Source organism: Triturus cristatus, chromosome 6 (genome assembly GCF_964204655.1).
Source record: "Triturus cristatus chromosome 6, aTriCri1.1, whole genome shotgun sequence".
Lineage (NCBI taxonomy): Eukaryota > Metazoa > Chordata > Amphibia > Caudata > Salamandridae > Triturus > Triturus cristatus.
The window spans coordinates 1,621,670,992-1,621,697,035 of record NC_140589.1 but is presented as its reverse complement, the minus strand read 5'-3'; the positions used below and the strand labels follow the sequence as shown (position 1 = coordinate 1,621,697,035).

The following is a 26,044-nucleotide window of genomic DNA, read 5'->3' as shown; positions in this document are numbered from 1 at the left end:
TTTTTCCCATGCATTTTTCCATAGGACCTTTAGACAGGGCTACAGCCCGAACGGCTGAACAGAATTACTTGAAATTTGGCAGAGAGGTAGTCCTCAGGTCAAGGAAGTGCCTTTTGTTGGTTTGGTGTAAATCTGTTCAGTAGATTCTGAGAAAATAGCCTTTAAATCAATATATATATCTGAGCCAGCTTACGGTGCGCTTACGGTGCGCTTACCGTACGCGTACGGTGGCGTGCGCGAGCGCGATTCTGATTGGCTGTTACATCTAAGTAAACATTCGAATCGGTCGAAACCAGGAAGCGGCGGCCGCCATTTTCTCTCTCGCACTGTGAGGGAGGGGCTGTAAACAAAGGGAAAAAACATATAAAGGGGCTGTTTAGACAGCGCCCATGCACATAGCCATGTTAGTTGAGTCCTCAAAGATCCCCCAAGGCCAAAAACGGTAAATTTTTATTTTTTGAAAATTTCGCCGATTACGCTTACCGTACGCGTACCGTGCGCTTACGCTAAAAAATATATAAAAAAAAAAACGCACTCTCTGTGCATGGCATATTATTGTCATCACTTACAAATTAAATTTAACAGATTACCTATCACAAGGAAGCGCATAATATGTCCTCCATGTGCGCACGGTGCGTTACGTGGGCACGCGGTGCGCGTAGCGCACTGCGTGCCCACCTTGCGTGTACGGCACTAACTACGTAAAGTGGGCGCGCGGTGCGCTTCGCTCACTGTGCGCGCACGGTGCGCGAAGCGCACCGAGCGCGCACGGAACGAACTGCCTTAAGTGGGCGCGCACGCCACGAATGGCGTAAAGTAACTTAGCATTTAAAAAACCGTACAAATTCACTGAAAAAACCATAGGTTTCACACACGTTATAGTTAGGAATTAGCATTTAAAAAACCTTGCTAATTCACTGAAAAAACCATAGGTTTCACACATGTTATAGTTAGCTGGAAATTTTACTGATAAAAAACCAATGAAATTCCCCCGTTATAGTTACTGTAAGCAACTATAACTCACGCGACCGTAATCCTCTGCTGATGACATATGTGTCTTTATGAAAAAAAAAAATTTGTAATATATGTATAGCTAAAATTTAATGGAAGAAGACATGGGCAAATAAGTGTCTAAATACAGTATTAGCATCAGCAGAGGATTGCGGTCGCGTGAGTTATAGTTGCTTACAGTAACTATAACGGGGGAATTTCATTGGTTTTTTATCAGTAAAATTTCCAGCTAACTATAACATGTGTGAAACCTATGGTTTTTTCAGTGAATATATATATACATAGCCGCAACCATCACGCCCTGTAGACTATCCCTGTCTCTGGGCAGGAGAGCCGCATGTCGGTGAAGGAACGCACACAGGGATCACCACTACGGTCCAGCCAGAGGTTCGTAAGAACAGGAGAGCACCTCTCCCTATTCACGTAAGAGGCACCCCTGGCATGCCTGACCCGAGAGCTTCCATAACGGTGACGACGGGACCTTATGGAAGACAGCGGATTCCATTGGACCGACGCCCCCACACGAGACCTCGTGCTAGGGACATCAAGATTTCACGGAGGGGGGGGGGGGCGGGGGGGGGGGTTCGCTGGCCGAGGCGCCACAGGCCCCCCGGTGAGTGGGAGATGAGCCGGAGAGAATTCTGCGGCATCCCCGTGGTATCACCCGTGGGGGCGGAGCAGGAGGCGATCAAGATGGTGAGCCGGTACGCAGACACTGCTAAGCGAGGGGACCAAAGTCCCGCGCTTCCGAGCGGACCACGTGTAAGTAGCCCCAGACTCCGAAGGGTCCCTCGGCGCCAGCTCAGCGTCGAGAGTCGACGCTGCCGGGAAAACGAAGTCCCCGCCTATGATGATAGGCCCACAACAGAGCGAGGTCCAGAACGGGACCTAGACATCGAGCGCCAGTAATGACCCCTCGACGTCACCCATGACATCACCATTACTGCGACGTCATCAGCACTGCGACGGCACCACCACAGCGGTGTCGAACCTCCTTCTGCCCCTTGACGTTGAGCATCACCGCGCCTCGACGGCGATCGACGTCAAGCATCACTGCGCCGCGACGCCAAGCAGCACCTCGACGTCAAGCATCGTCTCGACGTCAAGCAATACATCGACGTCCAGCCATGCACCGACGTCAAGCCTTGGACCAACGTCAAGCATCGCACCGACATCGACATCAAGCATCAACGTCAAGCGGCGACAGCCAGCGTCGACGCCAAGCGTCGATGTCAAGCATCGACGTCAAGCATCAGCATCGACGTCAAGCATCAGCATCGACGTCAAGCATCAGCGTCGACGTCAAGCACCAGCGTCGACGTCAAGCATCAGCGTCGACGTCAAGCACCAGCGTCGACGTCAAGCACCAGCGTCGACGTCAAGCATCGGCGTCGACGTCAAGCATCGGCGTCGACGTCAAGCATCGGCGTCGACGTCAAGCATCGGCGTCGACGTCAAGCATCGGCGTCGACGTCAAGCATCGGCGTCGACGTCAAGCATCGGCGCCGACGCCAAGCCTCGGCGTCAAGCAGCGGCGCCAACGTCAAGCTGCGGCGCCGACGTCAAGTTCGAACGTCATGACTCTCGACGTCATGACTCTCGACGTCATGACTCTCGACGTCATGACTCTCGACGTCATGACTCTCGACGTCATGACTCTCGACGTCATGACCCTCGACGTCATGACCCTCGACGTCATGACCCTCGACGTCATGGCCCTCGACGTCATGGCCCTCGACGTCATGGCCCTCGACGTCATGGCTCTCGACGCCATGGCTCTCGACGCCATGGCTCTCGACGCCATGGCTCTCGACGCCATGGCTCTCGACGCCATGGCTCTCGACGTCATGGCTCTCGACGTCATGGCTCTCGACGTCATGGCTCTCGCTCGACGTCATGGCTCTCGACGTCATGGCTCTCGACGTCATGGCTCTCGACGTCATGGCTCTCGACGTCATGGCTCTCGACGTCATGGCTCTCGACGTCATGGCTCTCGACGCCATGGCTCTCGACGTCATGGCTCTCGACGTCATGGCTCTCAACGTCATGGCTCTCGACGTCATGGCCTTTGACGTCATGGCTCTCGACGTCATGGCTCTCGACGTCATGGCTCTCGACGTCATGGCTAAGCAGCCTCCTTGACGTGGGCCTTCTCTTGGGTCGACGGAGAGCATTGGCGTCATACCTGCTCTCGACGTCGCCGTCCTCAATGCTGACCGGAAAACGCGTCATACTGCAGGCGCGTTCCTACTGGGGAAAGCCCCCGAGGCCACAGCCTGGGACGTGGTAGAGGACTTACCCTCTCCTTACCCAGGGGCTGAAGAAGAAGCCTAAACAGGTGTCAAAGACATAAGACACGGGCAAGCACAGAAGACAAACTCTGTGAGCTTCAGCTTTGGCCTTTACGTCCTACCGCAGTCAAAGCACTTGTGCGAGTCTATAGAGGCAAGCAAACTGCAGAAATTCTGCCAAAAAACAACAGCAGAATGTAGAGAAAGGCCAAAGACGTCGAATGAAACTTCAAATCCAGAAAAAAAAATCACTCAAAATGAATAAAAGCTCAAAAAATGAAGAGCTAATGCTCCAGGGTCCTGCTAGCAGGAGCCGGAAAAAAGAACTGAAAGTAACTTGCTTTGGCTGTGCATCCTGGGATACCGGGGGTCTCTGGAGAGTCTCTTAAAGGCACGGTATCCCTTTAGCAGACACATAATGACAGCCTATAGGGCTTGTCTGTCCACCCCTTCCTCTCTATTGTTTAAAGGGATTTTTGGTGAAGGGAGTGTGTGATAATAAAGGAGGATGTCAGATGTGTATAAAAATGACATTTCAACTTTATTTTGGCTTTTTGTGTTCACTTCAGAGGAAGTGCTGGCCAGTGCAGCCTTGTTGTAATTAGGCTGTATTATTTTGTCTGTCTCTTAAGTGTCTTTGCAGGTTTGCAAATGCGGGACAGCTTAAGAGATATTTTTGATTGCTCCGGGGTCCCCGCACATGGGCGGGGATTATTCATAGATTATGACTATACACAGAGATCCCCTACTACAGAAGCGCGACTACTCCCCCGTAAGGGTCTCAAGGTGCTGGGGGGGTCGCAGGTTCCAGTCCATCAAGGAGGGGGTCTGTCGAAGAGCCAGGTTTTGAGGTTTCTTGCGAAGATGGGGAGCGATGTTATCTGTCTGGGTGGAGCCGAAGATCGTTCCAGGCTCTGGCCGCGTGGAAGGAGAAGGAGCAGCCTCCCGATCTGGTCTTTCCAGTGCGGGGGACCACGGCGTAGGAGAGCTAGGCTGATCGCAGGGTTTTTTGGGTGTGTGGAATTGGAGTCGGCTGTTCAGGTATGCTGGTCCGGTGTCGTGGAGGGTCTTGTGAGCGTGGGTTAGCTTCTTGAAGGTGACTTTAGCTTTGATGGCCAGCCAGTGGAGTGTGCGCAGGTGCTGGGAGATTTGGCAGTTTCTTGCCAGTTTGAGGACCAGTCTTGCGGCGGCGTTTTGGATGTTCTGTAGCTTGCGGGTGAGGTTTTTTTATTCCGGCATAGAGTGCGTTGCCGTAGTCGAGCCTGCTGGTGACCAGGGCGTGAGTGACGGTCTTTCTGTGTTCGAGGGGGATCCATTTGAAGGTCTTACGTAAGAGGCGGAGGATGTGGAAGTAGGAGGACAAGACTGAGTTGATCTGGCGGTCCATTTTGAGCTCTGAGTTCAGGATGATTTCCAGGTTGCGTGCATGGTCCGTGGGAGTGGGCGGGCTTCCGAGGGCGGGGGGGCAACCACGTGTCGTTCCAAGCGTCGGGGTTTGGGCCCATGTTGAGTACTTCCGTTTTGTTGGTGTTTAGTTGTAGGCAGCTGTTTTTTATCCATTTGGTGACGGCTTCCATGCCTTCTCGGAAGTTGTCTGGTGGTGTTGGATTCGTTGGATAGGGAGAGGATGAGTTGGGTGTCATCTGCGAATGACACAATGTTGAGTCCGTAGGTTCTGACGATGGGGGTGAGCGGAGCCATGTAGACGTTGAAGAGCATAGGGCTGAGGGAGGACCCCTGGGGGACTCCGCAGGTGGTAGGTGTAGGGTCCGAGAGGAAAGGGGGGGGGTCTGACCCGCTGCGTTCTGCCGTAGAGGAAGGAGCGGATCCAGTCGAGGCCCTTGTCTTGGATCCCTGCGTCGTGGAGTCTGCGTATTAGGGTGCGGTGAGAGACTGTGTTGAACGCCGCTGAGAGGTCGGGGAGGATGAGGGCTGCTGTTTCTCCTTTGACCAGTAAGGTACGGATGTCGTCTGTTGCGGCGAGGAGGGCGTTTTCCATACTCTGTTTTTTTCTGAAGCGGGATTGGGAGGAGTCGATGATGTTGTGCTCTTCGATGAATGTGGCGAGTTGGTTGTTGATGGCTTTCTCGATGACTTTCGCTGGGAACGGGAGCAGGGAGATGGGTCTGTAGTTTTTGAGGTCGGTGGGGTCCGCCGAGGGTTTCTTCAGGAGGGGGTTGATCTCAGCGTGTTTCCAGATGTCAGGGAATGAGGCGGTTGCCAGGGAGCGGTTCATGGTGTGGCAAAGCATGGGTGCGATGGTGTCGGCAGCTCTGTTGAAAATGTGGTGAAGGCACACCTCGTGATATTTTCTCCTTTGAATTACATCATTAATTTTACCATGCCATTCATAATTTGATGGGTGGAGAAAGTATGAAAAAGCACTAATTTATCTAGTTCTCTCGTCACAGAGGATAATGAACGAACAATTAATGTTTCGTCTAAAAGAATAAGTTACTTAACTTCGGTAATGCCTTATCTGGTACAGACTATCTAGCTGCAGATTCCTTACTTTAGAATACTCCCCAGGTGTTAGACTGGATCCAGATGTTTTTCAGCAGTACACCTGTGCACCAGTGGGGATGTCGTTTGACTCCAAGCCATCCACGCCTGAAGTGCGGTGCTCGGTACCTACATAGGCACCAACCTGGTGCGCTGACGTCCATTACTTTCGCTACTTTCCACACCAGGAGCATGAAGCCACAATGAGATCTGACCATTAGTGTGAAAAACTTAGACCTTTAAAAGGGTGTCACTTACACTGCCATCAGCAAACACAGCTGGGAGGATCGGTAAGAAATCTGCAGCTAGGTCGTCTCTGTACCAGATAAGATGTTACCAAAGGTATGTAACTTGCTCAACTGACTTCTAGCCGCAAATTCCTTACCTTAGAATAGATACCCAAGCAATGGCTTCAGGGAGGTAGGTCTATGAAGCAATTTTAAATCAAAAAGTCCTACAGGACCGAAAGGGCGAAGTGTCCGTCATGACGGACCCGACTGTCCAGACAGTAGTGTTTGGTAAACGTGTGCAAAGATGCCCATGTTGCTGCCTGACAGATGTTTGGCTCAGGACTCCGAGTGCTAACGCAGTGGTCGCAGCTTGCACGCAAACCCTCAGGGAGTTGCTTATTTACCAATGTGTAGCTGAGCAGTATCCATTTTGAGATGGTCCATTTCTGCACAATGTTACCTTTCTTAGCTCCTACATATCCCAAAGAAAGCTGATCATTCACCCGGAACTCTTTTGTGGTGTCAAGGAAGGACAAATCTATTTTGGGTCTAGACAATAGTGTCTCTCCTCCTCCTTGGAAGGGTGAGGTGGAGCAAAGAAGGTAGGCAGGGTGATGTTCTGGCATACATGGAAGGGAGTAACAACATTTAGAAGGAAGGAGACCAGGTGTCCACAGGACCAGCTTGTCGAGTAGAAGGTGGTGTAGGGAGGGTGTGTCGAGGGTGCCTGCAATTCACTGACCCTCCTGGCCAATGTTATGGCCACTAGAAAGGCAGTTTTAATGGCCTTTAGCCTAAGAGGGCAATTGTGCTGCAGCTCAAAGAGTGTACACATCAAGAAGGTGAGGACAAGATTCAGATCCCACTGGGGCATGATAAATGGGCTGGGGGGGAAGGGGGTACGTGCTGCAAGCCTTTAAGGAACCTAGCAACAACAGGTGACTTAAATAAAGAAGGCTGGTCCGGCAACTACAAAAATGCAGACATAGCTGAAAAATAACCTTGAGCAGTGCCCAGAGCAGAGCCCGGCTGAACCAACAATAGAGCGAACAGAAGAATTAGGGATAGAGGTGAAGAAAGCGGGTCAATGTTGTGGGCATCACACCATGTCACAAACTTATACCAATGGCAGGCATATACTTCTGGCTGCCGGAATAACATCACAGACTTCGGGCAGAAGGTCAATAGCGGTCTACTGTTGCCAATTAATCTCAATGCATGAAAATGAACAGTGTGCAGGTTCTGGTACAAAACCCTCCCCTGTTGCTGCAATAGAAGATCCTCTCGAAGAGGCAGCCTGATCGGAAGTCATGCTCAACAGCTTGGGATACCAGACTCTACGTGCCCAATCCAGAGCCACAACAATAACTTGGGCACGGTCATTCCTGATCTTCCTGAGAACTCTGGCCAGGAGTGGTATTGGCAGAAAGGTGTACAGGAGGCCAGAGCTTAACTCAAGATGAAAAACATCTCTGAGCGAGAGATGCCTTGGAAACTCAAGCATGCAAAACTGCAGATGTTGTATGTTGTATGCAGCGGCAAACCGATATAACCAAAGCTCTCCTCACAAATGAAAGAGTCCTTGTACCACCTCCAGATGGAGACATCAATACCATATGGCGGTGGTCTTGTCCGTGAACAGCTACACCAGCCTTCCCCTGACCGAATGAAGAAAGGCTTTCAATTCCAGGCGAATCACCTGATGCTACAACAGGTTGACGTGGAGCTCGGACTCTGGCGGAGGCCAGAGTCCTCTGCTCTCCACCACTCCCAGATGGCCATCCCATCCCAGAAGTGGCCCATCTGTCACCAGAGTCAGCGGTCTGGTTGGGGGAGGAAGAGGGGTCTTCCACTGACCCAATCACAGTTCACCAGCCACCACTGCTGGTCTTTCGCAGTTCCCTCCGAGATCAGGTCCAACTTCAGAACCTGTGTATGGTAATGGACATGAGCAACAATCGGGATGCAGGAGGCCATGAGGCCCAACAACCTCAGGGTCACTCTTACCGAAATCCAGGGTAGAGGCTGAAACATCGGTATCATAGCCTGAATTTCCTAGAATCGCAGCTTGGGAGGATACACCCGAAACTACAGTGTGTCCTGAATAGCTCCGATGAAAAAGAGCATCTGAGAGGAAGTCAGACGTGACTTCGGCACGTTGATAATGAACCTCAGTGAGCGCAGAAGGGTCGCCGTAATCTAGAGGTGGGAAACAACTGCCTGGGGGAGCCCGCCTTCAACAGCTAATAGTCGAGGTAGGGAAAGACTGAATCTCCGCAGGTGAGTTGCACCCAGCGCCATCACTGTTGAGAACATATGAGGGGTGCTGGTAAGGTTGAAAAGGAGCATGGCAAACAAAGTGCTGTTGGCCCATCGTGAACCACAGGTAACATCTAAAGCAGGCAGGACAGGATGTGGAAATATGCATCCTGCAAGTCCAACGCTACCATCCAGTCTTCTGGGTCCATGGCAGAAAGAACTTGCACGCATGAGCATCTCGAATTTCCCCTTTTTCAGGAATAGATTAAGAAGGTGCAGGTCTAGGATAAGACAAAGACTTCTGTGCTTCTTGGGCACCAGACCGAATCAGGAATAGCAACCACAACCTATTACTGATGCCGGCACCCTCTCTATGGCTACCTTGGCCAAGAGAGGCAGCACTTCCTGATGGAGCACTCAGAGGTGGTCCTCTTCCAGTTGTGGCATGGGTGGAGGGATAGTCACAAACGGGAGGGAGTAGCCCATTTGGATGATTTGCAAAACCCAAAATCAGAGATTACTGACCAACAGTGGAGCAGGTGATGGCATATCCTGCCCCCCACTAGATGCCCATGATGGTCGGAGGGCAAACTAAAGTGGTTTTGGAGGCTGCAGCTGCTGAGTGGTGTTGGACTGACCCGACCTCTGGCTACCTGTCCCACGTGGTCTAAGGGACCTGAAACTAAAATGCTGGAAAGCCTACTGGCTGTGATGGTTGGGAGGGTATGGACGTGGTTGGAGACCCCTTCCGGGACCACAGAGGGACTGGAAGCGGACTGGGGAAAACTAGAAGCTATAGACCAGCACAAGGACCTGGCTGTACCTCTGCTGTCATAAAGCGTTCCAGTGCTGAGTCTGCAATCTCTTCAGAAAGACGAGAACCATCAGCGGGTATGTCCATAAGCGAGGCTTGGACATCCCTTGAAAAAACAGTTGTTCCCAGCCAGGTGTGGCACTGCAGGGTCACCAACGATGAATTTTCTTTACACAGCGAGTCAGTTGTGTCCAGTCCACATCGTATGATGAACTTTGCTGGATGTCTCCCATTAGTAATGGCTTGGCGAGGTGCAGTACGTGTGCAACCGAATCCCAGATTGTATGGGAATATCAGCCCAAAAGGCACGCGGTGTTAAACGACTGTAGTGCAAGGCTGGCAGAAGAAAACATTCTCTTGCCAAAGGTGTTCAGCCTCTAAGATACCCTATCTGGCAAAGTTGTAGGGAATGCACCAGGTTTGATCTTCGACGTGGAGGCTTGACTACCAAGCTCTTCGGGGTGAGTGCTGGATAAGAAAAGTGGAGTCCCCAGGGGAGGTGCAATGGAGGCAGACAAATGACCTATGAACAGGAGCCCCTATGCTTGGACCACATTCTGAGCAGGATGTCAAGACCTCAGCCACCCTATGCACCACCATAGAAAAAGAGGCTCCCTCCTCTGTAGCCACGGTAGGAGGAGAGACCAAGCCTGTGTAAGGTGAGGTGTCTAACCCACTGACTTCTGCCAGTTCCTCATACCATAATGGTCCTCAGACTTTTCCGATTTGTCTTTTGTCTCCCTCTCCAGGCCTGTCAAAAGTAAAGGGCACTGGCTCTGATCAGGACAAAATGCTCGAGGTCGGCGCCAGAACCAGGGTCATGCGACGCCCATCCAGATCCGTATTAGAGTCAAGAATGACGATGGGGATGGCACTTGAGCAGGTGCCAAGGAAGGTCTCAGTCATGCACGCGGCTCTGTTTTGGATCCAACAACATGGGGCCCGACATGGAGACCGACTAGAGCAGAAGATGAACCCACCAGCGGGGATCAAAATGGCGGCTCCTCCCAAACCCATGGGGCCCAAAGAAGCTACAGAGGGGCTGGGCCGCCAAACTATGAGGTGCCTGGCCGCATAAAATTCAATAAGCTGGGCAGGGGTCGCTCCAACAAAATCAGGGAAACACAAAGCAGACCCTTAATCAGACTCTGCCGAAGCGTGATGCCTGGAGTGCCCAAGCTCCAGCACCTCGTTGGAAGACTTCAGTGGGTGCAGTGAAGTCTAAGATCTCTTCGGCTTCTTGGAATGCTTATGCTTGTGGGATTTACCCTACAACTTTGAGTGCAGCGACGATCGCCAGGTGCGGCTCGGCAAACAATCTCAGTACCTTCCGCGTGAGTACAGTTTAATACCAGGCACTTGTCTGAGAAGTATTTCAAACTGACTGAGTTTATGGGGGTCTAACCTAGATTCACCAGTTCTCTCCACTGACGTTCAGTAGAGCCTTAACTCTCTTCCCCATACCAGTACACATAATACAGGCAACTAAGTCAAAGGTATCTAATAAATGCATAGCTCCGAACACTGATGTCACAGGGCTCATTCAACAAAAAAGAATCCCACTCAAAAAGGCAGTACTAAAAGCACAGTATGTTTCACTACATAATGTGTGTAAGAAATTAGAGTATTAGTTAATGGCAGTGGCATAGCTAGCGGCTGTGCCACCAGGGCGGTCTGTATGTTTCCCGCCCAGGTGTAGGTAAAGGGTGGAGGGGTGATGACCGACTTGTTCTTGGTACCTCCCACCCTGCCCCCAAGCTATGCTGCTGGTTTGATGGGGGTGAGAACACACCTAAAATAATCACAATCTTTGTCTGGGTGAATCACTAAAATCGCTAAAGAAAACCTGTGCTTAACCCCCTGGCCGCTTTGCACAAAATAGTCAGGCTTAACTTTAGAGGTAATGAGTAAAGTATTTATGTAGTACAAAAACAAATAATGCAGTGAAAACACAACACAGGAAAAATCCCAAACCAATTTAGAAAAATAGAGAATATTTGAATAAATAAAAGGATACCACAACAACAAAAATCCATTAAGTTAAACCAAAGATAGGAATTTTTAAATCTGAATTAAAAAAATACCGCCAAAAAGCACAAAGAGCCAACCATGTTTTTCTGGTTGCATTAGAGTGGGTGAAAGCCAAAAGTAAAAGCCAACAACGATGGGGCCCATATTGCATACAGGGACCAGGCACATCCCAATGGAAAATGTACTTTTTAACTTAGAAACTTTTATGGAGAAAAGGTGGTCATCGACGAGTCATCGTCCGCGTGTCATGGATCCGAAGCGGGGCTCCACAATGGCAAGTGGCTATGGTCCCGGTGTGGTCATCGATGAAGGCAGGAAAGCTAAGACAGGGCAAAGTCAAAAGCTGTACCAAGGAAGGCCTTGATGTCGAACAGATAATGCTCGGCATCAGTCTTGGTGAGGCCTCTACGTTTGGACGTAGAAATTTTTCTGGAAGCTGCATCTCTTACAGCGAGAAAACCAGCAGGATGAGACCAATCGGCAATTCGACTTGGGTGGCTACAACGGCAATTATAGCCTCCATCGGTTCTCCAGGCAGAAAGTTCCCAAATAAGTCCCACTTCTTGCAGCTTGTGTACAGTAGGTACACTGTAACACCAGCCAAGTGTCCAGGAACTGGGGGCCACCACTTGAGGCAGTCAGGGTTCACTCCAACAGAAGCCAGCAGCAGCGCCCAGTGCAGATCCTGTTGGAACTGGTCGCTGGGCAGTTGTAGGGTGAGAGAGGAACCAACTGACCCTTTGAGTCCCTCGTGGGGTCCTGGGTTCGAGACAATCATGTCCAGTCTTCCTTCAGTTTCTTCAGACAGAAGGGCAGTGCTTCGTCTAATACTTCACAGGGCCGGGAGTGTTCTGAGGAGAGGTCAATGGGGTCAACTTTTACGCCAGATGGGGGGGGGCGGAGGGCTAGCCTTTGCCCATAACCCCTAAATCTGTCCTATAAATTCCTCCCATTCAACTGGGCATGTTGCTAGCCTGGCTAGATAGACAAAAGGGGGCAGGCCTAGTTGTGAACTTCATCTTCCAGTGACAAGGTAGGCAACCTTTGAAGCTCTGGAAGGGGCTGTGCACAACTCCCAGGCCATCCTGCCGAGGGAGGAGTCACCCTCCCCACACCCAGATCTCTTTGTCCATTGTTTGAGAGCAATACACATTTGACCACAGTGAGTCGTCAGGTGACAGCTGGACACTGGCTGGAAAACCTTTTGGTTTCAGGCAGGAAAATGACAAGCCACGCCAATAAATAAGTAGTAAGCAAATGAGAGTGACAACAAAGTGAACCAATTGCAAGGGGCATGATGTAATTCCTCTGTAAATTCACAAACGGTCATTCGCAACCAGACAGCTTGTGCAGTCTGATCGGCAAACCCTAAAAACAAGGGGAGAGCCGGTTACGCTGTTTGCGAGAGATTGATTGTGTCAACTTCGCCTGCAGCACATGAACAGCCAACAAAGAGAAATCTGGAGTACAAAGTGGACTCCATATGACTCTTATCAAGTTTTTTAATCACGCCTTAAAAAATTGATATACTACAGTTTGGAAGGTAGCAAGAGGTCTAATAAAATCGCCATTGCTGGATGTCCTGAAACTGCCACAAACACCCGTCCTGTAGAACTATTGGAACTTATTGAGTGTAGAGGGCACATCTAAAGCCTAAATTTAAATTATTTTATTGCCACAGATTATTAGACTTTAAGTTACTAGGGAGCTAGAAAATGACGATTTATCAAACATCTTAGCAAAAATGGAACATTGGAGATGGCCTCAAATTGGCGATGTATGCATGGTTTTGTGATCCCTTTTAGGGACAGGGGAAAATTACAACAACATGTTGTTTCAACTGACATATATCCATCTTTTCAGCAAAGAATATATTTGGGATTCTATGTAAATCTAAAAATACAATGCCAAATCTAATCTTAACTAATGATGACAGGACACGTGTTGTGTTTTGGAGTTAGAAACCATCATACATCACCCAGTCTTATCCTTCAAACTGAATAGACATCCCAGGCACTTTTTCCTTGTTGCCACCCCTTCAATTGTGGGAAATGTACTGTTATGTGGGTTGATTTCTACTAGTATTTCATGAAGGCTTAATATACTGAAGGAACAGTTATTTAAAATGCCTGGAAAATACATTTTGATACATCAGCTATTGAGCTCTGATTTACAAAATAAAAAGGCTGGCAGCAGAGGGGACACCCCCAGCCCTCCTGTGACCCAAGTGCCTAGCAGTTGTGTTTGTGAACTCTTGTATGGGTACCTAAAAATAGAAAACTATAGCAGGCACTGGATGTCACTCGCCGACATCAAGTTCTACAAAACTGCAGTGTTGCTGGCAACATAGTCATTGTGATTATCCAACATACAGCAGTAAATATGTGACACCACCTTTCAATGGGGCTAATGAGTTGGAGCATGATGCATTAGTCGTTCTCAGCACATACTACTGAATATATTTAAACTACCAGCCATTGGCTATGGTCAGAGTGTTATGTATGCAATGTTTTTTCATACTACATTCTAATACAGTGAGATAAACTGAAACAGTGCACCTTTCTTGCTTTGCATGAACAAGTCTTATCAAGCAAGCATGCAAGGGCCATGTTTATTTTTCATAATCCAGCACTTGAATTTTTGACATAAGACTACATCCAGCACCTCACAGGCATTTTATCATTTAAAGATGGTTTATACTAAACAGCAGTCAGTTTGTGGAGTCTAGCAGCCTATTTCTTTGGGCTACAAAAGTTAAACAATGGAATCCATGTGTGTATAAGCAAGTACTTGAGAATCAGTAGAGTGTCGCAAAACTAACTTTGGAAACACATGCATTTTCTTCACAAAACAAAAGCCAGTCTACAAAACACTGCATACTCAAGTGCATGTTGATAGATGAAAGATCACACACTAAATTGTTTTCTTAAACTCTAGAAATGAATGCTGCAAGGCGCCAAGCTCTCAGTTTCCACACATTTGTCTTTTCCAGCAGACACTTATGTGCATTTGTTTAAATACTTTCGAATTGCTTCAAATTGTGTTCTCTAATAGAGTCGTTGGTGATATTTGAAGTGAATCTATGGTAGCAGAAGCTAAGTCACGAAAGCGCTTGCAGATTAAACTTTCCACCGTTAAGTAAATAATGGGCTAATCCAAAACTAGCGTGGCAACCCGGTTGCCCTTGGAGACAAAATGCTAAGGGAAAGCATCGATATGTTCAAATCTCTGTAAGACCGCGAGACTTCCAGCTCTCATTCATAAGCGGCACAATGCAGGTGACTGATCCTATTTATTTTATTTGTTTATTTGAAAAGTTTTATATAGCGCTGGCTACACCCGGAGGTATCGATGCGCTTTACATGAGGTAGGACATTGTTTCAGAACATTGTTACATAGTTGCATCAGTTACTGGAGTGTCGCATAACATAGAAAGGGAAACAGTATAACATAGTTACATGAGTTACTAAAGCATAGCATAACATAGAAAAAAATGGCAAGGTGGAATGTACTTCAGGGGACACAGAAAAGTCAGGCTGGAGAAGGGGAGGCAGTCAAAGAATCACGGAGGGAGGCGGCGGGGGAGGAAAAAGAAACACAACGGGAAGACGAGGAAAACAATGTCCGATGTCCGGCTGGGTAGGTGTCGGCAGAGGGGTGAACCAGAGCCAAACTCCTCTATAGCTGCATAGGACAGCTCCACCGGCCAAGGTTGCTCGGGCACCGCGGTATGTACAGACAGTTATGGTTTCCGCCCAAGGGGCATCGTCAAAAGTTCCATCGAGAGCACCGGTCACGGTGTCACTGGGAGGCGCCGTCCGCCTCATCCTCCAGCTCGCCCCCCAGGTCAAGAGTGGTGAGAGGGGAGGTGGAAGGGACGGTTCCAAAGTCTGCAGATCTACCCTAATCCCAGCAGTAGTTGTGAGTGTTGGGCATTTGTGCAGGATGCCAGTGGTAGGGGGACCACTCCCAATCCTCTACTAGGTGTTTCTCCCTTGCCGCTGTGGTCACTCAAGAAGATGTACCAGTAGCCCCGGAGAGCGAATGCTGGATCCCTCACCAACAAGGAGAGAAAAGCGTGCTTATGTGGCATATGTGCAGGTAAGTAGGCTCACTTCTTCGAGGGGGAGCGGTCCCCCCCAAGACCCGACCTTTTAAGTCACCAGTGTATCTGATGTGTTCTGTCAGCGTGCTTCTCTTCCAACAGTCAGCTCCCCAAGTAAAGGACGGTGGCCCTCTTAAGGTCAGGCACAGAGTGAGTAGCTGGTCTGATTGTGAGAGGAGGGGCTTCCCATGACTTGCACACTTGCTTCTGCAGGTTCAGGATCACGACTGTCCTACGTGATCCTAGGTTTGTCACTCCCAGAGGATATACTGGAGCAAAGAAGATGGCGATACAAAGGCTTGTCGCATCGGCCAGCAGTCATATATATAGCTTGTTTGAACCAGGACATTATTCCCATGGTGAAATGGAGGTATGGCTTGCAGCCGACTAGGATAATGTTCTGAATGAATGAGGCGGATGTTCAGCCCAGGATCCTCCTCTGAAAATGTTTATGAAAACTGACAGCCTGTTGGGCAACTCTAGTGTGATATGTAGACGTCTAAATGAACTATAAAAGCGGTATTTTGTAAAGGGCTGGAATTCACAGTTCAGCAAGTTAGAGCTGATTTAATGTGATGGAAAATAAATTACCTTCTTCTGATGGACTGGTTTTGGATCGCAGCAAGAAAAGAAGGTGACATTGTCCCTCTTGCCCTGGCAAGGGCAAGGAGTGGGCAGATGCAGAATAACTAGGTGGAGCGCAGAAAGACGATGGCAGATAGATGTAGAAGACCTTCAAATAAAGAAAGTTTTGAAAGCATCACATCAAAACACTGTCAACGGCCTGGGGAAAAAATATTGTCTGCCATCATGTCTGCATTCTTTATAGCAGAGGAAAAATACACACAATGATCGATAAAGAACAATATCAAAATAACTATAAGAAATTCAAAATTAACTATAAAATCCTTTTAGGTTGCCAAAGAGAATAAAATCATGATGCCTTAAGATGTGGGGAATGAGAAGTACTGTGTAGGAAAGGTATGCTCTGCTGAAGGAATAAATATTAAGAATTAAGGTCATTCATAAAGCAAATCAAATAGTTGAGAACAAAATCCAAGTGCCATGAAAACGAAAAACAGTAAAACACTTACTTTGAGGTGTAAGGTTCACTAATGATCACAGTGAGTACAGTATTAATGTAGAAAGGTGGAAACGGGCGTTCAAAATGGAGGGCCATTTAAAGACTGCTGAAAAGAATACAATAAAGCTACTGGTAGGCTTGCAATCTTACTTTTACATAGTGGTCATATATCACCAATGCATGAGACCACCTTTGCACCTTCTTGGGTGTTCGTTGTTTAGGTTTCTTTAACCTCATTAAGAAAAACAGCAAAGCTAGCACACTGCAGTAAAAGGTCAACATACGTGTCAGATGGTTAACATGGGAAACCCAAATAAAAAACTCCAGGTATAAAGAGATGGTTATTCAGCAGAATGAGGTCGCCTGATGACAAAGCTAGGTGTCAGTCTCCAATCAGATTATAAATGTACCTCACCTATGAGGCTTTGTGACACTTTAAGAGCACACACGAATCTGCAAAGTTCGCTCAACAGTTTTGTACAAGCGAAAACTTAAGATCTCATCTTCAATCAATTTATTTGCAGATTCTGTTCACCGGATCATTCATCTCAATCTGCCTCGAAGCTGTGTCCTAGCCAAGGTGTCATGACTACTACTCAACTCTTCTGTGACACTCAATGGCTTCTCTAGTACATTATACCTAGGATCGGAGGAGAAATAATGTTTCAATAAGTTAAGACTTTTCCTGAGATAAAAGCTTTTAAAAGCCTTCTGTTCTCTCCTGTGGAGGGAATCTAACTAAATTGCCCAGCTCTCTAATGAAAACCACTGCATTATCTTGATTGAATCTTTGGCTTGGGTGCTCCTTGGATAAAAGTGTTGGAGACCAGGAATTTTATTTCCTTGACAGGGAAAGAAACGCCATTAAATCCAGTTTTATTGCATTCTCATGGAAGCCACACATTTTAAGTACTGGAGATGCATGGGCGAAGAGGTTTACAGCAAGCTGATTTATTGAATGAAAAAGTCTTCCTCTGAGGTACACGAGATGTTGGTACAGAGCGGCAATGCCTGGCTGCACTGCATACCTCCCACACCGGGTCCATGAAAGAACTCGTAAGGCTGAAGAGAATGGTGATTCACGAGGGACACCGCAGACCAAGAAGGCATGGGAGGTGGAGTCCCTTGGCCGGGTGAGGTGGCTCCATCGACTTATACATCAAGTGCAGGAATCAGTTTTAGACCTCATGGTCTCAGGTTTGAATGCCAACTGGGGCAACCAGGCGAATATAACACACTAAGGAAGGAAACAACTACTTGTGTATACTGCCTAATGCCGTATGGCTGCGGTTCTTAACCTGTGGTCTGGGGACCCCCGGGGTCCACGATGCCTACTCAGGAGGCCTGTGACTGCTTGGAAAATAAAATATTATTAACAGATTATTAAAGTGCTAAGGAATAAAGGAGAAACAATAAAATTGAAAGTTTCAAACCATTCTGTAAATGTGAAGGTAGTTGAAATTGGAGAGTATAAATTAAACTGCCATCTTCAGACTGATTTGTGGGAGAGGTGCATGTGCATCAAACAGAATACAGTATGGACAATGAGTGACCTCAAAAGAATTTAAGAAAAGCCCCACCCTTACCATTAATATTAAAATGTGGATTTTTTATATATTTGTTTACGACTTGAATAGAATATTTCATCATTTGTGTATTTGTTTGTGGAATGTTTGTTTCCATTTTTTGTGTATTGTTTTGGGGGCCAAATTGTAGAAAATTGACTCAGTTGAGGGTCCCAAAATTCCGGTAATGATTAAGTGGCGGTCCACAGATGTCAAAAGGTTAAGAGCCACAGACGCAATGCATCTAGGCACTGAAAATACGTAAATTATTTCCTGGTAATGTACAGAACCATAAGATAGAATAAACACACAAAAATACTTATTAGGAAGGAGACAGCAGCCTAGTGTTAAATGATGCCTTTGAGCCCCACGTTACATAGCAGTTGGAATTGTTGAAATACATGTGTTTGAGCAGCCCAACGATAGTGATGCAAACTCGCGCTGTGTTTATCACATTAATTGCCCCTTGCTAGTTTGTGCAAAAGCTCGCAATGTGTAATGAGTTGGACGTCAGGAGGCATAGGCTAATGTGCTTAATGGCCCATAAAAAAATAGATGCGGTGTTAGAACCTCATTCACGGAAGTAAAAACTAGAGCACAATTTTCATTAAGAGTACTGACAAGAAAATATTTCTGTATTACTGTGAAGTAACTGGACCTGGAAAAAATGTAGCATACAAGGGAGAGAAGGCCTGCTTGTAAAGCAGTGCTTCGAATTAACTTTCTAAAGTGATGGATTTGGGGGATTAGGGGCTCAGCATTGACTTACCTGGTACATTCCAACCCCAATGTGCTTGGGCTCAATTTTCACGAGCTCGGCTAATGGATCCTGGACCCGTCTCGCTATGGAAACTGGAAAAAACACAATGTAAAAACAATTGTTACTTTATATTGAAAACCAAGGCCGCTTAAACATCAGATTTACTGTGATACTCAATTTACAGGCAATAAGAATACGCAGTTAAACGTTTAGTAGACGTTATTTCGTAGTTTTTAGCACACAAAGAACTTTAGCCGCCGTGGCTAATTCTTCATCCGAATCACCAGCCACCAAGCAATTGTAGTAGCCACAAAAATGTTTCCCACGCAAGTACATGTTCCACAAAGTGGCCTATGGTTGAATTTGCAAAGCTTCCCAACATTCTGCTGTTTTTTGTTGCACTGCAAATTCACGTTCAGCACTGCGCCTGGAAGGAGGGTCGGAGGAAGAAAGTAAAATAGACAAATGAAGGGAAAATTGGGGGGAATTAATAGGGAGTGTGAGGCAGAGTGTGAGGAAAAAGGGGACAGGAAAAAAGGGAATGGTGGAAAGAAGTAGAAAGGAGGAAGAAAAAAGGAGTAAAAAAAGGAGAGAAAGAGAATGAAAGAACAGGAGGCAGAGAAAAAAGCCAAAAGGGGGGACGAAAGGGATGACAAGCAGTGAGAGAGGGTGTGATAATTAAAGGCAGAAAAATTAGGAAGGATCAGGAGTTAAATAAACAAATGCAGAGATGAAAGCGAATGAGGAAGCAAAGGAGGTAAAAGAAAGGAGTCAAGGGTGTTAGATATCACTAGTTTTCACCACAGGGAAGAAGGATTAAAGGGGGAAATGCAATTGGAAAGAAATGGAAGAGAGAAGCTAAACAAAAGGAGACTATGGGTTAAAGAAAATGCTAGGTAAGAGGGTGAACATTTGAGAAGAAGAAATGGAAGGGAAAGCATCAGGAAGAGAGAAAAAGTTGGCAGAAGAAGAAGGTGGATTTAAGGACGAAGATACACTAAAAGAAATATGGAGAAGGGAAATAAAAGGGAGTGAAGAAACGCCTGAGGTGAACAATAAACCTCAAGAAAACCAAGGTGCTATGCTTTTCTAAACGTCACAAAACAGGGTCAAAAGGTAAATTCATCTGGAATCTAGATGACAAACCAATATCCCAGGTGAATTTGTACAAATACCTAGGGTTTCAACTTGATCACAATCTTAACTTTAACCAACAGCTGGACCAAGGGAAAATGAAAGCAAAACAACTCCTCTACACCTTTAAAATTCTAGAAGGGAAGTTAAAAGGCTGTTCAACTGGTCACCTGCTAAAGGTAATTGCAGCAAAATGTATACCAACTATATCGTATGGGTCGGAAATCATGAACACAAAAGATGCAGCCGCCTTAAACCAAGCCCAGTCGAGTCTCTTCAAGAGTCTGTTTTCAATCCCCCGGCACATCTCCCAGTCACAGATCTGACTGGAATATGGGCTTAAAAACCAGAAACCAGCCAGACAAGGAGCGGTGGCCAAATATTACTGGTGGATGAGGCAAGCAGAGGAAAATACTCTAGCCCACTCTTGCTGGGCAGAAATTGAAAAGCAAGTGAGGCAAAGTAATTCTATTGTCACAGTTTTAAAAGAATCACTCGCAGACCTGCACCTCAAAGAAGCCTGGCATACAATTACCTCCTACTCTCTGTTCAAAAATGCTGTGAATACTGTAACCAAACAAATCTCGTTGTTAATGGATAAAACTGCCTTTGCCCCAAAAAATCACGCAAGGGCAGTGATTCAATCTTATCAGACGGAGAAAGCACAACAATATTTGTCAGAACACTTCTCACATCATAAAAAGCACTATCTGACGATGTTGCGATTGGGGTCATTCCCCACGAAGGATGTGTCCCCAAAATTGAAGTGTACATAGCCAACGAAAGAATGCAGATTGTGTGGACAGGGAGAAGAGACACTATTACACCTCCTATGCATCTGCCCCTCGCTTCTAGAAACTCGAAAAATTGTTCTTCGCGAGATCTTCTGGAAAAAACAATTAAGGACATGCGGAGCAGCAGTCATTCAATCCCTTGGAGGCTAGTCAATCCAACTGTCCTGCAAAGCCATCACGTTTTGGGAAATGGCAGCCAAAAACTAGATAATACACAAGAATTAACTTGATTGCCACTGACAAGACTTCCTGGACTCTCCTCATCTGCACCTGCACTACTTTCTGATTCTTCTTTTTTTTTTTTTTTTTTTTTAACAGCCTGGCATCTTTTAAATTGCACTGATTATAAACTTAATTTTTCTAATTTTAACAAATGATGAGGATTGAGTAATGATGACACAGTGTTTTTATCCCTTGCATCTTTCAAACCCCCATTCTTAAACCATTTTGTATAATGTGCTTTTACAATCTTTTATGATTTTTAACGAAATCAAATAAAAGTATAATTGACTTGACTTGGCCTGAGTTGAATAAATTAAGCGAGGGTGGGAGAAAGAGAGGAGTGGCAGAGAAAAGAAGAGACATAACACCAAGAACTGCTGTTAGAACAAGCAAAAAGTGGAGAGCCTCCCCAAAGTAATCTAACTCGGGTCCTCACAATCCGGAGTAGCTGAAGATTTTTGCCTCTGGCCCACTCTTTTTAAGGCTCGAGGGAGCCACTGCTAGGTCTATTTAGACATTACAGAGCTGGCTTAGCTTGCTTTTGCTCTATATTTGCCAGGAATGTTACATCAGCCACGACTAGGTGTGCCCATTAAACCACAGAAGGGACCAGCATCACATTTGTGACTTGATCCTCGCATAAAGCTACTGACAATCATGATCTAAACTCACTGGCGACCCACACAGGGTAGCACCTGTAGCTTGTGCTGCACTTGTTTCAGCAGGATGCATCACATTCACAGTGGTGTTGTGAGCGCCACCTAAATCTCACAAAACCCTGAGGAAGAAGAGGGCGTGAAAGGTTATTTTTCTTTTCTGTCTCTCTAGACGCTCTAACTTTATGATACCAACATTGTTCTGGTAAATAGATCATTTCAGCAAGCTGGTATTCCAAGGAGTTGTAATGTTATCCCCTTAACAGGAGATGCTGCCACTTGCATCTGAAAAGCTATCTTTGCCATCTACCCAGTGGGCTGTTTAACCATGACTGTCTACAAGAGAAACAATCATTTGCAAAGGAACAGGTCTTGCATTTGCGAGAGTTAAAGCTATTGCTTTTTTTTAAACCATAAATGCAAGCGCCATGCTTAAACAAAGTGTGTGGCGTCAGGACACAGTAATGAAAAGATGATGACAAAAGCGGGCACCGTGCTAAAATATAAGGCGCAGTGCCGGTGCATATTTAACTTATGTGCATGGCGGCCCGTGAAGCGGGTGCCTTGGTCATTTAAAAAAAAAAAAAAAACAGGAAACCGGGCGCAGTGCAAGGTGCTGTGGTGGAAGAATATCAGTAGCACAAAATAAAATAAGAAGTCCTTAAACACAACACATGAACACTTACGGTGTAATAAAACTGCAGTTAGTCAGTGCTCCTTCTGTTAAAAGAGAAGTGTTGTATTGGGAGCCCCAACCAATAGGGAGCCAGGAAGGAATACTAATGCAAGAGTTAACTAATGGCAAGCAGCAGGTGGGATCACACTCGCTATACTGCGTACAGCAGATCTTTTAGAAAGAGCCTGCCTAGGCTCGACCTACAAAAGGCAGAAACTGTGCTCACTATTTTATGATGGTTCACTCTTTTACTCATATCCTGCACTAAAAGAAGCATTGGCAATGTGGATTTTTTTTTCTGATGTGGAGTATTTTTGATTAACAAGTTCCAAGTATTATTTTGACACATGCTGCCCAACACTATCTAACAGTCAGAGTTAATCTTTTATGACCGGATGCACATTGCATTCGCTTGTGGATGTCGTACATGTATTTAATTTTTCTTTCTCTAGTTTATGCTGCATGAGTGATTTTTGTGGCATTCACTATTAAAAAATTTCAACACTCAAATTTCATCACGTCTGCTTACATTTTTGGTAATGGTCATACCTTTTTCTTCAATGACCACATGTGCAATGTACCAATAGGGGATTCACTTTGTTATATCATTTTTTTGGTCCCTCTCTCCTTTTTGTTTTTGTTGTCTACGGTTTAGACGATGTGGTGCATTTATAGACATATACACACTAGATTCACAAGCCCTTACAATTACCGTTGGAAACCTTTGGATTATGATTTCTCAATCCTCAGGCATAGGATTTCTTGTATAATCTTGATTTCTTTAGACTTACATTTGGACACTCCTTCTTTATATCTTCTGTGGGGATGTTTAAAAATTGTACAGTTGTTTGTATTTAAATGTGCATTTGCTATATATGGAATTTAGAATGGGAAGTGTTGTATTTTTAAGTTATCCCTTACAATGAATATGGCATATTCTTATGATCACAGATATTAAACCAGGACTTATCAAGGTCCCCAATCATCAGAGGATGTATCCTCTATCTGTTACTTGGCAGGTTTATATTTTTGGGGTTGGACATCAGGCGCCTTAGATACAGGACAGATTTGATATAAATTTCTATGTTGCTTTTGACAAAACCACTACTGAATCATTAATTGGAAACGTAGATAATAAACCAAGGAATGCTTGAGGTGGGGGGCTTTTAATTACTCCATTTCGACTTTAGAACGATTTGGCTTACTCATGAGATGGGCTAATGTATTTCCTATGTTGTGTTCACCATTCTCCTTAGGGATTTGATTTGAGACCTGGTCGGCACTTTAGAAGGTTCATAGACTTGTGCTTATTGTTTGCACTGATTCCATTGAATACAAATCCATTTGGATATAGGTAATTGAACAGTTTCTGTGTTCTTGTCACTTTGAAGGGTATACAGAGGCACCATTCACTGGTTTATGGATCTTCTATTTGAACTTTTCAGCCAGAATTAGCTTGAATTCATCTGTGTATGCCCACTACCATCTTCTATTTTTTTTTTTAGGTCTCTGGAATTACTGTTTTATTGTTATCACAACCTAACTGTTCATTCGCAGTTCATTTCTTGGTTTAGGTGGCGGTTGTATATGTTTCACGCATGGGTACTGTGTCTTTTTTTTTCTTTATGAGTGTCATACTCACAAGGTATGAGAGGTTTTTATGGTGATGATCGCATAACATCAGTGTGAGAGATAAGGATTCTAATCTCATACAACAATTTTTACATTGCTTTAATAAAAAATAGTGTTTTTAAATTCATGTTTTATCTTTCTCATGTATTATCAGATGTGAAAAAGTCCTGATGTAGGGAAGAAACGCGTGTCGGCTGAAATCCTCTATGAAGCAACACGCTCAACGCATCTGTAATCTTTGCTATACAGTTGTTGCCATAGTGGTGATGTGTTTGTACATTTGTGTTGAAAACCATAATTAAGTAAAATATTTTTTTCTTTTGGAACATTTAGAAGTTTGCAATAAATCATTTGAGCACCTAACTAAACTGTCATTACATATTTTTAATTGTTGCATTCATTGCACATTGAAACATCATATACACCATAAGAGTCGTCTGCTATTTTCTTTTTCTATTAGTGCCTGGGCTTAGAGATTCTTTTCTTTGATCCAGACATACACATCTTGGCAACGGTTGTGTTTTTAGTGTTTAGAGCTCCATTGTTGCATTACTACTCCAAAGGTTGTACCATTGGTGCCCATTTGTACTAAGTAGTGCAACCTTCCTGACACAAATAATAAGTTGACAGGTGCCAGCAGCAGAAAATACATCACAATATTCACTCACACATACAAAACAAGTAGCTAATGCCCTAAAGAGTGAGTGAAACGCATTAAAGGACTGTGAAAAGGCAGAAACCTACAAAAAAGTACAAAACACATGCAAGATATAGCCAAACCCCTTATGGCTTTACCATACAATCAAGTATTCATATAGGGTGAACCCTCACCTACCTCATGTAGTATGCATAATCAGTGGGTTCCATGTCTTGCACTAGAATGCAATTAACTTCTGTTGACTTGTACAGTCTCCTAGTTATTGGGTTCTCTAATTTGGGTGTGAGTATGTCCCTTATGTTAGCATTTATTTAATCCATTGGTAAACTGTTAGACCTATACTAAAATTGAAAGTGGGTGATCTCAAAGAGTTATTGTTTACTTGTGTCTTCCTACAACAGGATTAACAACATGAGGCCAAGCAACGGACACTTCTCTTTTATATCAAAGTGTGTTGGTGCATGAATATTGTCCCTGTGAGGTCTGGTGTCTTACCCAGGAACATATGTATCTCGCATCAAATATTGTGAAACAACCTTTGCTTCAGAGGGTATGTTCACCAGCCTCAGAAGAGGTGGGGTAGGCCTCTCAAAAGGACACTGGTGAGACATTGCAGCATGTTTCCCAGGATGAGTCACTGTAATCACAGCATGCCCTATGAAACAGACCATATTAATCCTGCCAAGTGACACTCACAACTTACTAGGTGTGGGTAGTGGGGGTGCATAGGCTTTGAGACCGTGAACTATAAGCCCAACACCAAAGCATCTCCCTGCCTTGCTGGTAGCACATATAGGGGAGTGATAGTGTGGCGGTGCCTGCCGGGTCCCATGATTCACTGCAGCCCCATCCTGTCTGAAAAAGCAGTGCTATGGAGGCTTAAAGGAACAGCTCTTGGCCTAGGGTCGACCTCCCGCTTTTCTGCAAACGTCTGTGACTGCCACTTTATTTATAGCTGAAATACTAACTTTTACATCAAAAAGTGAATATTAGATTGTTTCAGTTAAGCACTTAGATTAGATCACTGCTCTGAGTAGCCTTGATTACAATTAGTGACCCATATCAATTCTGCTCTGAAGGACAAGTTACTTACCTTCGGTAACACCTTATCTGACAGAGATGATCTACCTGTAGATTCCTTACCTTTGATTTTCCCAGGTGTCAGACTAGATCTGGAAGATTTATCTTCGAACAATACTCCTGCGCGCCAGTAGGTCGCATAGGTCGGCATCGCATTACATCGTTAGTGTCTCCCGTGATGGTAGTGACGTCCGCTTCACCCATATAGGTACCATTTCAGCACACTGACATCAGTTACTTTTCACGACTTTCCACGCCAGAAACGCAGAGCCATGAAGAGTGCTGATATTGGGGTGTGTTTTTAAAAAACTAGGGTCCTAAAAGGGAAAATCTGACCTTAGAAACTTGTCTAGAACACGAGGAGGATGAGTTTGGTCGGTAAGGAATCTATGGCTACATCATGTCTCTACCAGATAAGCCATTACCAAAGATAAGTAACTTGCCCATTTGATAGAGACATCTAGCCGCAGATTCATTACCTTTAAATAGATACTCAAGCAATACCATCCCCAGAGGAGGGACCGCAGATAATTTTCATAC

General features: G+C 45.7%; 1 protein-coding gene across 1 annotated transcript in view; it reads right to left on the bottom strand.

Annotated features, from left to right (window-relative positions):
• Nucleotides 1-26,044, bottom strand: part of SRBD1 (S1 RNA binding domain 1) — a 721,551-nt gene that overhangs the window by 234,145 nt on the left and 461,362 nt on the right. Inside the window, exon 17 of the mRNA XM_085612769.1 lies at nt 18,662-18,744. Within this exon, the coding sequence (XP_085468895.1) occupies nt 18,662-18,744 (83 nt within the window). The remainder of the gene's footprint in view (nt 1-18,661; nt 18,745-26,044) is intronic.